Genomic DNA, 13,223 nt, shown 5'->3' with positions numbered 1-13,223 from the left:
ATACCCAATTATACTGCATGAAGTGTGTGAAATTAAAATAAAATATGCTTCTAAAATTAAAGAATCACCTTATTCTAATTATACTGGAGCCGAAGCAAATTATTAAAACAATTTCTGGAAATATTACTAATTTCATTATAACTAATTTCATAACTTCCAAGAAGGGAAAGAATATATAATATATGCATATGCAAACATATGAAAATAAAAAGAAAGTAAAAGAGACATCACGAGAGAGTTCCAGAGAGAGTACGCTTACCTTTTCTGTGTAAAACGCCTTGACCTCTGGCAGGATTGAATCAAAGTCTCCATTTATGTAGTCTGGGAGAAAACTTGACGGGAAGACATAGAGAGAGAGAGAAACTGATGTGAGCGAGAGTGGGAGAAGAGGGTGATGGGTAAAAAGGCACAATTTGTGCAGCCATCGGATCCTTTATTCATGTGAAATGAAGGTGCGTCTCTGACACGGGCCATGGAAAGCTTCAGTGACAGGACCCCACTAGAGCCATTCAACGCCTGCCATTCACAGCACTATCTGTCCCCAGACATGACAAAAGCGACACAGACAGCCTCTTGACACAGTGAGGGGTTGAGAGAGAATTGATGCACACTGCGCCATTGCCATATACCTCACCCCAAACTTTTGCAACATAGATTTACGATATATACAGGAGGCAATGACAAGATTTTCTTCGCTCAGATGGGCAGAGTATTCATTTTGAGAAAGGCAGATCATGTCGCGGCTTCTTTCGTTTTATTCCCTGAGAGAAAAAAGGCAGCGTGGGTATAGGTAGGCATTAAAGCATAAAGACTCGATGTTATGATTTCACGGTCCGCCGGGCGGTGCATGTAGCCGCTGAATGAGCAGAGATGCGCTGCCGAGCTGGTTTAAGAATAACACGGCAGCGGATTACAGGAGCACTATCTTCATCTCACGGATGAATCTGAGGCCCGACCAGGAGAACACCGGCTGTGTTATAAACAGGTTGTATGGGGAAAAAAGCCAGTCCAATGATACTAAATTGACACTAAGCTTGCTAAGACAATCATCAGTTTTACTACTGCTCATGTTTTAAAATTAATTATTCATTTAGTCCATTTAAACAACAAATGATTGGAAAATAAGAAATGCAATTCTGTTTTTAATGACTTTTTACGGTCTTTTTAGAGGGAGCATAAATGGAATAAACTATATGTGACCCTGGACCACAAAACCAGTCAAGTCGCACGGGTCTATTTGTTGCAATAGCCAACAATACATTGTATGGGTCAAAATGATACATTTTTCTTTTATGCCAAAAATCATTAGGATATTAAGTAAAGATCTGTTCCATGAAGATATTTTGTAAATTTACTACCGTAAATATATTTTTGTGAGTGGATGCAGCAAAATCGTGAACATAAATGGACAAGTTTAAAGGCGATTTTCTGAACGTTTCGATTTTTTTGCACCCTCAGATTCCCGATTTTCAAATAGTTGAATCTCAGCCAAATATTGTCATATCCTTACAGACCATACATCTATGGGAAGCTTATTTATTCAGCTTTTTGATGATGTATAAATCTCAATTTAAAAAAAATTACCCTAATTGTTACTGGTTTTTGCGGTCAAAGGTCACATATATTAAAGAACAATATAGGGCTGTGCAATGTATCGAAATATCTCAAATGTACATATTGCGATATGCATATCGCAACGGCTTGCAATAACTGGGGCCATGAACAAAAGACAAAGAGAAAATCCCTCACTGTTCTTGACTGAATAGCTTTTGTAGCTTTAATAAGTATCAGCATATATTTAATTCATACAGTGAAGACTGAGCAGTGTTTATTTTTTTACATTTGATTATTCAATTTCTGTTGTTAAATAAACCTAATGTAGGCCTACCTGAAACCCTAAACCCAGGGGTTTACACTGATGTTAAAATGACACTTCTTATGCTACTAGTGAAACACTGCTGCTCACTTTCAGAAGAAGGGATGTTTTCTTCTGACAAAAAGAATGTGAAACATGTATGTAGGTTATATCATTTTAAATATAATTTACGTTTATTTATAAACATGTATATGCATTATCGTATCGCATTTCGAATATCACGTTATTTAATCTTTTTTTTTCTTTCAATATCGTGCAGCCGTACGAACAAAACAAAACAAAAATTTCACTGACTGAAAAAATCTATAATGTGCATCTTTAACTAAACAACGTAATGAACAACTAGTCAGTAATTAAACAGATTTTTCTCTTAGTTAGTTGCAAACTTTATGAGTTTGATTCACTAAAAAGAACATAGGCCTATTCATTAGAGTCATTCTTTCAGGAATCGGACTACACTGGGTTGATTCACTAAACAATGACTCACAAGCTTTATATATATATATATATATATATATATATAAACTTTTATTCTAGCTTCATGCATTCCTTTTTTTATCAACACTAGAATGTGGGTAAGTTTCATTAAAAAAGCAACATTTTAAGCATAAAGCTGAGAAAATTCAGAATGACGATCAAAACATAGATGGAGTAGATCGAGTCCATCAACACACCCAAAGCTTTCACAGTCCTATACCACTTCCTGGGTCGACATTCAGTAACATTTAGGCAGTTTTGTATGCTGTTATACAATGTTGTATACTTGTATGCTGTTGTATAATGTTGATGAACGTGTTTCATTTACATATGCATATGATTACATATGATATTGCTTGTTTCTTTTTCTTCGCCTGTGTTTTGATCAGGAGATTCAGTACTCTTTCAGAAGATGCCTAATAGCGCCCCCTACCATATAACAGTGAAAACACGGAAAGCCGGAAATTTCCATCAGTGGCAGGGAAGCGTTGTCTCATAAATGATGGAAATTTAAGTCGATGGCAGAGAAAGAGTTAATAAAACATTATGTCCGTAACAAGGGGTCAAAATGCGAAAACCATTAATGGAATGGAACCGTTAAACGTAAATCAAAAAGTGATCAAGCATATTATATCATGTTAAGATTCAACGTGGTTACAATTTGTACACCTACTAATTGATTTATAAGCCCCAATTAATCTTTCTGCCAAAAAAGCTGGATCATCTATAACACTTCTGGCTTTGACCAAGGGTTCAATGTGCAAGAAAAAGCAATTCAAAGCAATAAACAGTTTTAAAGTTTCCTGTTGTTGCGCTCCAATAGACAATGGTTAAACAGGAAACCATAAATAACCCTCAGCAGTGACAGTTCTCCGGCCACATTAAGGTGAAGCTAAATTAAACCTTTCCTTTTGACATTTTATCAGCAAAACAGTTCTTCCCACCGCAGAGCTCAAATTGGAGGCAAAATACACCTCTTTTACATTCAAATTAAAGTGTCACTTAAACTTAATCGTAACGCAGGGACTATACCTCGTTGGAAAAGAACTCGATTTGAACCGGCACAGAGAAAATTAGAATTAAGAATTGAAGTAATTCCAGGAGGTCAAGACCAACCCCAATGGGAGAACCTGAGATCAGACACCCTGTCACATCAGATGCTTCTTTCATTTTGTCACAGCCCAAAGAGACAAGACAGACAGACAAGATCACAGTTATCGGTCTGGCTTCCTGGTTGTTTTCTTGTTACGCACTCTAAAATAACATCAATGAGGATGTGGGGAGGTGAAAATTGGGATCCCAAGTGACATTCAGGAACAAAACTACATGCAAATCCTTAAACGTCTTGTATTTTGTTGCAGCCTTTGTTTTCTAATAAGTGATGTGACTTTTCATCAACAGGGGAGCTTGGTATTGGCTTCATTTGGTGCAGCACAAATTCCGCTCTATTTTTTAAGTCAATAAGCCCACTCAGGACTTAAATAACAGATCGCCTGCTTTATGCCTGGCAGTTTCACACACCTCTCAGAAGACCCCTCAAGAGACCTCTTCAGCTGTTGCTTCATTACAGACAGTCTGTTGAAATCATAAAGCCGCCCCTCCTGAGTGGATCATTTGAACAGACGATCAGCTTTTGATTATGCCTCGGAGTTCAATTTCGACGACTCCATAATCAGTAAAGGTCACACAAGTTCGAATAACAACAGCCGCACAACAAGTACCAAGCTGAAGTACTGTACATTACTGTGTATCCATGGTGACATACATTGTGTCTGAATAAGCGTACTGAACTTCCCTGCTTCATATTATTCATAGTCACGATAATGAAGTCACAACTACTGGCTTAAGTGCCTGATCATTTAGTACAACCTTAAAGTCCCCCTGTAGTCAATCATTTTGGGGGGAAAAAAACTATTCTTAAAATAGCTTGAAAGTAACTCTACACCCTTGTCCCATTTAGTATACACCGTTCTATGAATATGCAAATTAGCCCCGCCTCCACTCACTCACACCAGCTTAGAGATTCACTTGCTGACAATCACATGTTGAAGGCAGGGATTGGTTAAAAGGTAGTTTGTCAGAAACACCAGGGATTTCAAACCGTGTTTTTGAGACTGTCTTTGGTTCACTGCCGTTTTAAAGAGAAAATACTCATTAATGGTGTTGACTTATGAATTTGCATATGGTTTGTCTTAAAGCATATTAAAAACAACACACATACAGTATAAACAACATTAAAAGCTTGATTTTCACTTTAACTGATGGATATTTCATTGTTGGTTTTTGAAACTATTTAGTAAGCATTAATACTTATTTCATATGTGGTAGCCAATCATAACAACACTAATTTACATATTGAAGTCTTAAAGGAATGGCCAAAAAATAATAATCTAAAATACTAACATTATAAGTAGATTAAAAGAGGACAGAAAAAGGTTAAATGTAAAATGTCATTTATTCCTGTGATGGCAAAGCTGAATTTTCCGAAGCCTTTACTCCAGTCTTCAGTGTCACATGATTCTTCAGGTTAACATTTACACTTACTTGTGAAGATAGTACCACAGCAATTAAAAGATTTAAAGGGATAGTTCAACCAAAACTGAAAATTCTGCAATCATTTACTCACCCTCAGATTGTTCTAAACTTGTGTGAATTTATTTCTTCTGCTAAACACAAAAGAAGATATTTTGAAGAACATGGGTAACCAAAGAGTTGATGGATGCCATTGACTTCCATTGTATGGGAAAAATACTATGGAAGTCAATGTGGTCCATCAACTGTTTGGTTTCTGACATTTTTCAAAATGTCTTCTTTTGTGTGAAAGATGAAAGAAATTCATACAGGTTTGGAACAACTTAAGAGTGTGTAAATAATGACAGAATTTTCATTTTTGGGTGAACTACCCCTTTAATGAAACTTTCAGATAGAAGCTCTCACTTGTCTGTTTCTGAGCTACAGAAACAGTAGCGGGTTTAAGAGAAATGTATTTATGTACCAATCTAACAGCTAATGAGACATCTGAACATTTGAGATTATCCAGAGAGCGATCACTGTTGATAATCCAGAAATTCTGGGACTAGAAACCTGTTCCATAATAATGGCCGATACCATCTGCAAATGGTAGAATAAAGCATGGTATGTTTCATGAGCTCCAAAGCAATAAGTGTGTTCACTGCTCCAGTTCAAATAAAACTGAGCTTTCTAAACTAATCAAAATGTACCAGGAAAGGTCAATGCAGTAATTACATTTAAGGCAGTGTGAGATAATAACAGGATGTGTCTTGATCTGTGCACCAGCTCTGAAGATTTCCCTCCCTGTCAGCTCCTGTTTGCACAGTGAGATTAAAAATGAATAATCACTGTGGATGCATGTAATTAGGCAAGGCCAGAGGTCTGCCAGACATATGAAATGTGTTCCGGTCCTGCATCAAAAAGACTTCTGGGAATGATCACTGCTCACAAATGAGTATAAAACAAAAAGATGTCACAATGTGCAGACAGATTTGCAAGTATCATTAGTTACACACTGTGCGGAAGGTTTTGGTCAACTCAGCAATTTTCAATTAAAGTGATAGTTCACTCAAAACTTCTGTCATCATTTATGCACCCTCACATCTTTTCAACATAATAATTCAGTGTTAGAAACAGACCACAATTTAAGTTGTTATTCATTGATGTTCCTACCCTCAACGAGCTGGGATCACTGGCAAGTGAGTTGAACTTTAGGCTGGTTTTGTGAACTGAAACAACACGTTAATTGAAAAGATCTGAATCATTCAGACCATTTTTGTGAACTGAATTAATTGAAAAGATTTGAATCTTTCAGACCATTTTTGTGAACTGAATCAACCAATTTATTGAAAAGACTGGGATCAATCAGACCATTTGTTTTTAAACTGAATTAAGCAATATTTTGAATTAATAATATCTGTTATGTGAACTGGATCAACTGATTCATTACAAATATGTGATTAATATAGACCGGTTTTATGAACTGTATTCAAATATTCATTACAAATATCTGAATAATTTAGACTGGTTTTATGAACTGGAAAAACTGATTCACTTGAAGATCTTATCCATTTAGAGTGATTTTGTGAATCTAATCAACCAGGCTGTTGTTGAAAATAAGAACTTGTTCTTAAGTGACTTGCCTGGTTAAATAAAGGTTAACTTAACCAATTAAATTTTTTTGGGGGAATTGTTCATATAAGTTTCTGGAATAATTCAGACCATAATAAAAAAAAAACTAAAAAAAACCTGAATTAACCAATATTTTTAATAACAAATATTTTTATTGAATAATATCTGTTATGTGAACTGTATCAACTGATTCATTACAAATATCTGAATCACTTAGACTGGTTTTATGAACTGGATACACTGATTCACTTCAAGGTCTCATTCATTTAGAGTGATTTTGTGAACCAAATCAACCAATTCGATAAAAAGATTTGAATTATTCAGATCAGTTTTGAACTGAATCAAACAATTCATAGGAAATATCTAAATTATGTATGTATGGAATTAAATGAGGGTAGCACATTACAGAAATATAATTTTTTTTCGATGAAGTATCCCTTTAATTCCTTCAAAAATGTTAATTCCATACTTCCATCAAAGGAAGAACTAAAAAAGCACATCTGTTGATGATATTCGACTCCAAATATGGAATATTTTGCTTGTTGCTCAGACCCAATTAATTTCCAGCGAGTAGATATTCCCTAATGACAACGCATTTGGCTAACTGTCTGGAGAAGAATTCTATACTCCGTTCTGGCAGCTCTGAATAAAATCTACTGATGACAACAAAAGCATATGGAGTAAAGCAATGACAGGTACAAGAGAATTGATGGATGTGACATGGAACAGGGCCTGCTGTATGTGTGCATTCAAAAGAGATTGTTTATTTTTTGGAACGTCCTTTGAGGTGTCTTTGGCAGTGCTGCTGCAAGCTGATAAGCTCAAAACAACAAGCTTCTGACGATCGCAGTCGAAACATACTTTACTGGCAGTGTGCTGAACGGATCATTAGCTCCCTATGAAGAAATTCTGACTCCCTTAAATATGCCTGCCGTCACAATAAACCAGCTGTTTTGAAGCAGCAGCTCAGTCTATTATATGTGGCGCAATATATGTCAATTTGCTGTTTATTATCCTATTTGAATAATTTTACTGGCTCAGGCTTTTTAAAACCAATATCATGCTTATCAATTTAAAGAAGTGTACTTGCCAGAGAGGGAGAGCGTTTCATGGTTTCAGTAATTAAAAGTTTTAACAATCATTGTTATGCCATTAAAAGACAGTGGCTATTTTTAAATACAAAAAATTGTGTTACGAATTTTCTACTTTTGCTTCATGCTGCTAACTTGAATTAAAAGGTTAGTTCACCCAAAGATGAAAATTATCCCACAATTTACTCACTCTCAAGCCATCCTTCATCTTTCTTTCAGCCAAACCCAACCAAAAAAAATATCCTGGCTCTTCCAAGCTTTATAATGGGAGTGAATGGTACCTTAGATTTTGAAGTCCAAAAAAGCGCATCCATCCAACATAAAAGTAATCCATACAAATCCACAGGGTTAATAAAGGCCTTCTGAAGCAATGCGATGCGTTTCCATATTTACAACTTTATAAACAATAAACATTGGCTTCCGGTAACGGCTGTACACAAGTCGAGTTCCGGCGGAAGAGTGACCTCTAGACTCGCGTATGGCTGTTTCCGGAAGCCAGTGATTATAGTTATTTTTGGGTAATTTTTAGGTGAACTAACCCTTTAAGCTTTATTGACAACACTTGCTGACAAGGTTTCCACTTGTCGCTCCTTTTCTTTAAAAAACACAAAAATCTTGGTTACATAAAAAGCACTTACAATGGAAGCGAATAGGGCCAATCCATAAACATTTAAAATACTCACTGTTTCAAAAGTATACATAAATAATATGCGTATTTTAGGGCATTGTTTATTAACCTTTTCTGTCTGCATCCAATTTTACAAGTTTGTTGCCATGACAACACAACATTAAAACCCTAACATGACTGTAAAAATGACAAAAACTACTTAACAGCTGACATAATACATAACAGTTGACATAAGTTAACAAAATAATTAATTTACTGAGCTTTAATAAAATCATAAGCTGCACAGGCTCATAAAGTAAATTCCTCACTGTAATCTCGATTTTTGCTTTTAACAAATTAAACAAGGGATAAGTCAATTACTTTTTGCAGTAATCTACATTAAACCACAAATGCTGTTGATAAAGCTTAACTTGTACTGAACCTGGAATGTTCCTTTAACAAAAGACAAACATTGTCTTTCCAAATCGTCACCTTCCTAAAATAATTGCCAAAGTCATTTTGATGATCAAATTATTTAGGCAATTATTTTAATAAGGAGACGAAATGTAAAGACACCAAAGCTACCAAAATAGTCCATACAACAGTTATTTTTTTGTTCTTTTTGGAGCTTGACAACCAAACATTTTCTAGGTGACAAAATTAGAGCATTTGTTTTTGGAGGGACATGAGGCTAAGTAATGACAGAATTTAACTTTTGGACAATCTATCCCTTTAAATAAACAAATGCTCCAGTATGTGTTTAGTTCCATCACTCCATGCTTGGAGAGTCTGATATTCAGCTTTATTTTTAGGTGGTAGAATGAAAAGGGGACCCAAACAAAAGAAAACAATTGAAAACCGCTCAGGAGAGGAGAGAAGTACCCAATTTAGAGGCCTGGAGATGAATCTGGCCTGTCAGCCACTGACAAAAGGTGATGGATTAGGAGTTAAGTCCTCTGAAAGCACTCTGGCAAACAGGATACTCCTGAGGCCTCCTACAAGTCCAGCAGCTCTGAGAATGAACATGTGCAATGACACCAGAACCTTGACATCACCAGATCCATCTCTGCCCTCCGAGTCAATAGTGATGGGAGCCAAAATAGGTTCTCACCTCTCGCGACGACCCTCCGTGAGCCGGTACAGATGATTGGCACCTCCGTCGGCACATGCCCGGATCTTGGCTGAAACGGCAAAAAAAGAAAGAAATAGGAGGTGCTTAGATGAATCCTTGATCGCCTTCATTACAACTCTGATCTCGGAGCAAAAATGAGTGAAGAGGTAAATATCATTGAAATCACATTATACGGCTATACGTTTGAAGCCATTTCAGAGCCCATCTCGGTAACTGCTGACATGCCAAAATGAAAACAAATAGATTATTCTAGATCATGGCCATAATGACAGTAATGGCTCCCTTGTGCCTTTCGTGAAAGCACTAATCATTTCAGGATGAAGGTCAGTCTGTCCTGTCAGGATCATCATCGATTCTGATAAGCATGGTGAGACTTGTCATTTTCAAGGTAAGGCCAGTGGGAAGCTAAATCCAGTTAAACATGCCACTGGTTTTGACAAGGGATATGACAGCCACATCTACATAATGAATCTTGATCTACACTGTGTAATACTTCATATACTATAATGATGTCTTTAGGTATTACCTTTGATGAAAAACAGATATGAAAAAAATATATAAATAAACATGAAAATATTTTAAAGTTTTGTATTATAAATCTGACTTAATCTGATTTTCATTGTAGGCCTATATATTCATTTATAATGCATTATAACAACAAAATATATATTTATTTAATAGAAACATTTATTTAATCAATTAATTAATTTGTATTAAATTATTGAATATATATTCAATAATTCAGTGTATATTTATATAAACATACATAATATTTGTATAATTGTATACAATATCTTATAATATTATATACAATTAATAGAATAAATGTATAAAAACATAATTGTTATATTTATTACATACAAATAAATAAATAATAGCATCCTAAAATTATGAAATATACTCCATAAAAAAAAGTGCATAAAGCATATTCATATGGTATATATATTTATATTTTGCAATATACTTCAGATTTAGTATTTTTAGAATAAAATAATATATAAAACACAATATATTTATAAAAAAATATTTTAAATAAAAAAATGCATAACTATTAAGACAATTATGAAAAGACGTATTATGACAACCTTTATAAAGCACTATATAAACAAGCTTCACGTGAAGTGTTACCTGAGATTCGGTTTTTAGTTTGTGAATTCAGTGCCGGCTAACAAATCTTGGAAAGATGTCGCAACATATGCTCAGTTGGAAACGTACAAAAAAAAAACATCTAAAGTGACATTAAAATGATAATTCTGCCGACTTTGAAGTCTGACACGAGCAGAAGTTCAGAAGAAGTGCTCTTGACTTTTTTGTAGCTGCTGAACGAAAGCACACAGATGTTTCAAGTTTGATTTGATTTATTTATAAAGCATGTTTTAAACAACCTTGGTTGGCCAAAGTGCTGCACAAGAAATATCTAGGTCCATCCCCAATATTAAAATAAACATTCACAAGACATTAAAAGCACAAGAGTACAAATAGATTTTCAAAAATTAACAATATTGCATAGTCCCAGATGTGGGATTCACTCTCTAGACAAAAGCAAGAAGTAACAAACAGGAATGTAAAATTTTACACTGAATAAATTAGTTATTTTAAACCAGGTGCTTTGAGAGTGACGGCTTTCCTTTGAAGACTTTTCTTCCTTCTTTTATCAAGTAGCTTGGTTATAAGCCTGCAATCCTATTATTTAAAACTACACAAACCCAACGGTACTGCATTTAAAAACAAACGACGGTGACTTTTATGTTTTGTTTTTCACACATAAGTTCCATGAAAAAGGGAGGGAACATTTTCACGGTTGCATGAAACAAAGACGCTATTCTGGGACAATCACTCAGATGTTATGCTTATGAGAGTGAGGAATTGTCACAAAGATCGTGTCAAGAAGAACGTAATCTTGTCAGCACAGTTGGTTTATGACTAAGCGTCAAGGGAAGAGAATTGGATCATACGCCTCATGAATAATGGAATGCGTTTGTAAGACACTCTTGCAATCCTAATGGACAGGGTGACTTTGGGCATACTGTTAAAACAACTTCTATCAGGTGAAAGCATGAGGAGAATCAAGGGAAATGTTTTAAACAGTTAAACACCTGTACTGGTGACACAGAAGGGGGTGGAAGCGCATGAACAACACAAGAACATTCACTTTCAATTTACATGCCACCTTCAATGACTGAATAAAATTCTGCACTCCTGAAAACGTGATAATACACTTCATGAATGCTTGTAAGGATCTTCTTGCTCTGGGTGACATACAAATGACACTTTTGTTACCATTGTTGTCTGTTCTCCCACTTGTCTAGACTTCTAAACAATGTCTTAGACTACATAACTCAATAAATCAAAGTCAACCTTGCATTTGTACTGCAGTGTCTGCAGTTTAAAGGCTATTCTGTGGTCAATTACTGATTGACATAAGCTACCGAGAGTCTCCTATATCAACAGGGCATTCACTACACACAAAAAGGGCTGTCAATTAAGATCAATTAATAACATGAGAAAAGTCATCAAATGATTATTCATTTATTGTAACTGAAAAGACGTTAAACGTTTTTTGCATCAAATAAAAAATCTCATCGTACAAAATTAACGGTATCCATCCATGCTGAGAAAAGCCCCTAAATTAATTTAATGAATTAAGACATTGCATTATTGTGCGTAACATTATTTAAAGGACGATTCCGGTATTTAACACTTTGAGTCTATTTTGTAGTTTGTTTTGGATGAACAAGAGTGGTGGACAAAGAAATTTTGACAATGGTTCCTGTCTCAACTTTTTGACTATTTTAGAATTGCCCATGACCGCTTTAAAATGGGAGTCTATGGACATGCACAAACATGCCCTTAAAACAACCCTTAACGTTCGTTTTCAAAACTGTGCAACTCACCGAGTGGTTAGTGGTGTTCGTTGATGATTAAAAACAAATATATCGGCGCAATGTATGATTTCAATCCGTTTATTTTTCTATAGTGGAACTATTTTTTCAGATACCCCACAACCGCGTATAAACTTCCGCTCGATATTTGAGTCTGAAGCGTTGGCACACTCCCGACCACTTGATGGCGATAACGTGTCTAGCGCATAGAGTAAAAAAAGGTCTCGTGGGACAGTCAGTCGAGTTCAACTTCATACCCAAGGCCTCAACATTGCACTGGTCACTGAGCCATCCAATATGGTAAAAATTTGTGCGGGTCCTCCAGAATCCACCTTTCATAATCCATTTTAATAGATGTAATGATTTTTTTGTTTGTTTATTTCGCTAACTTACTCCGAGCGAACCGAGCGAAAAGACCATAAAAGACTACAACCAAATGTAAACAGCCCCCTTTCCGTTTCCGGTAGCGCAGTAATATCAACGAGCAATGAGTCCTCCAACGGAAATCAATGGGATTTTACAAAATGCCAAATAAAACACGACAGAAACTGTATTTCGCTACGCTACTTGTTTTGGAACATCAAAGAACACCACTAACCACTCGGTGAGTTGCACAGTTTTGAAAACAAATGTTAAGGGTTGTTTTAAGGGCATGTTTGTGCATGTCCATAGACTCCCATTCTAAAGCGGTCATGGGCAATTCTAAAATAGTCAAAAAGTCGAGACAGGAACCATTGTCAAAATGTCTTTGTCCACCACTCTTGTTCATCCAAAACAAACTACAAAATAGACTCAAAGTGTTAAATACCGGAATTGTCCTTTAAGTAAAGTCTTGAATAGATAAAAAGTGTATATAAAGTTGATAGTTTTTTTATTTCCATATTCTTGAACATATCCATTTTTTTATTTGTGTTTTTAAGACTTGTATGTATGACAAAAATCTTTGAGTTATTTGGGTCTCTTTCGCACTGATAAGAAAAAAAGCGAGGTGATCGCGCAGGAGCAACCGCCGACC

General features: G+C 35.5%; 1 protein-coding gene across 5 annotated transcripts in view; it reads right to left on the bottom strand.

The window, feature by feature from the left end:
* The window catches only part of tpk1 (thiamin pyrophosphokinase 1), a gene marked incomplete at its 3' end in the record, with an annotated part of 65,768 nt that overhangs the window by 31,207 nt on the left and 21,338 nt on the right, over window positions 1-13,223 (bottom strand). For all 5 annotated transcript variants that reach the window (XM_082183916.1, XM_082183917.1, XM_082183918.1 and 2 more), the window contains exons 4-5: window positions 9,306-9,375; window positions 260-332 (exon numbers count right to left, since the gene is read on the bottom strand). In XM_082183916.1, coding sequence (XP_082040042.1) covers window positions 260-332; window positions 9,306-9,375 — 143 coding nt within the window. The remainder of the gene's footprint in view (window positions 1-259; window positions 333-9,305; window positions 9,376-13,223) is intronic.

Source organism: Leuciscus leuciscus, assembly GCF_965113295.1.
Source record: "Leuciscus leuciscus genome assembly, chromosome: 11".
Classification (NCBI taxonomy): Eukaryota; Metazoa; Chordata; class Actinopteri; order Cypriniformes; family Leuciscidae; genus Leuciscus; species Leuciscus leuciscus.
The sequence above is the reverse complement of the archived record's forward strand: the minus strand, read 5'-3'. Positions and strand labels throughout refer to the sequence as shown.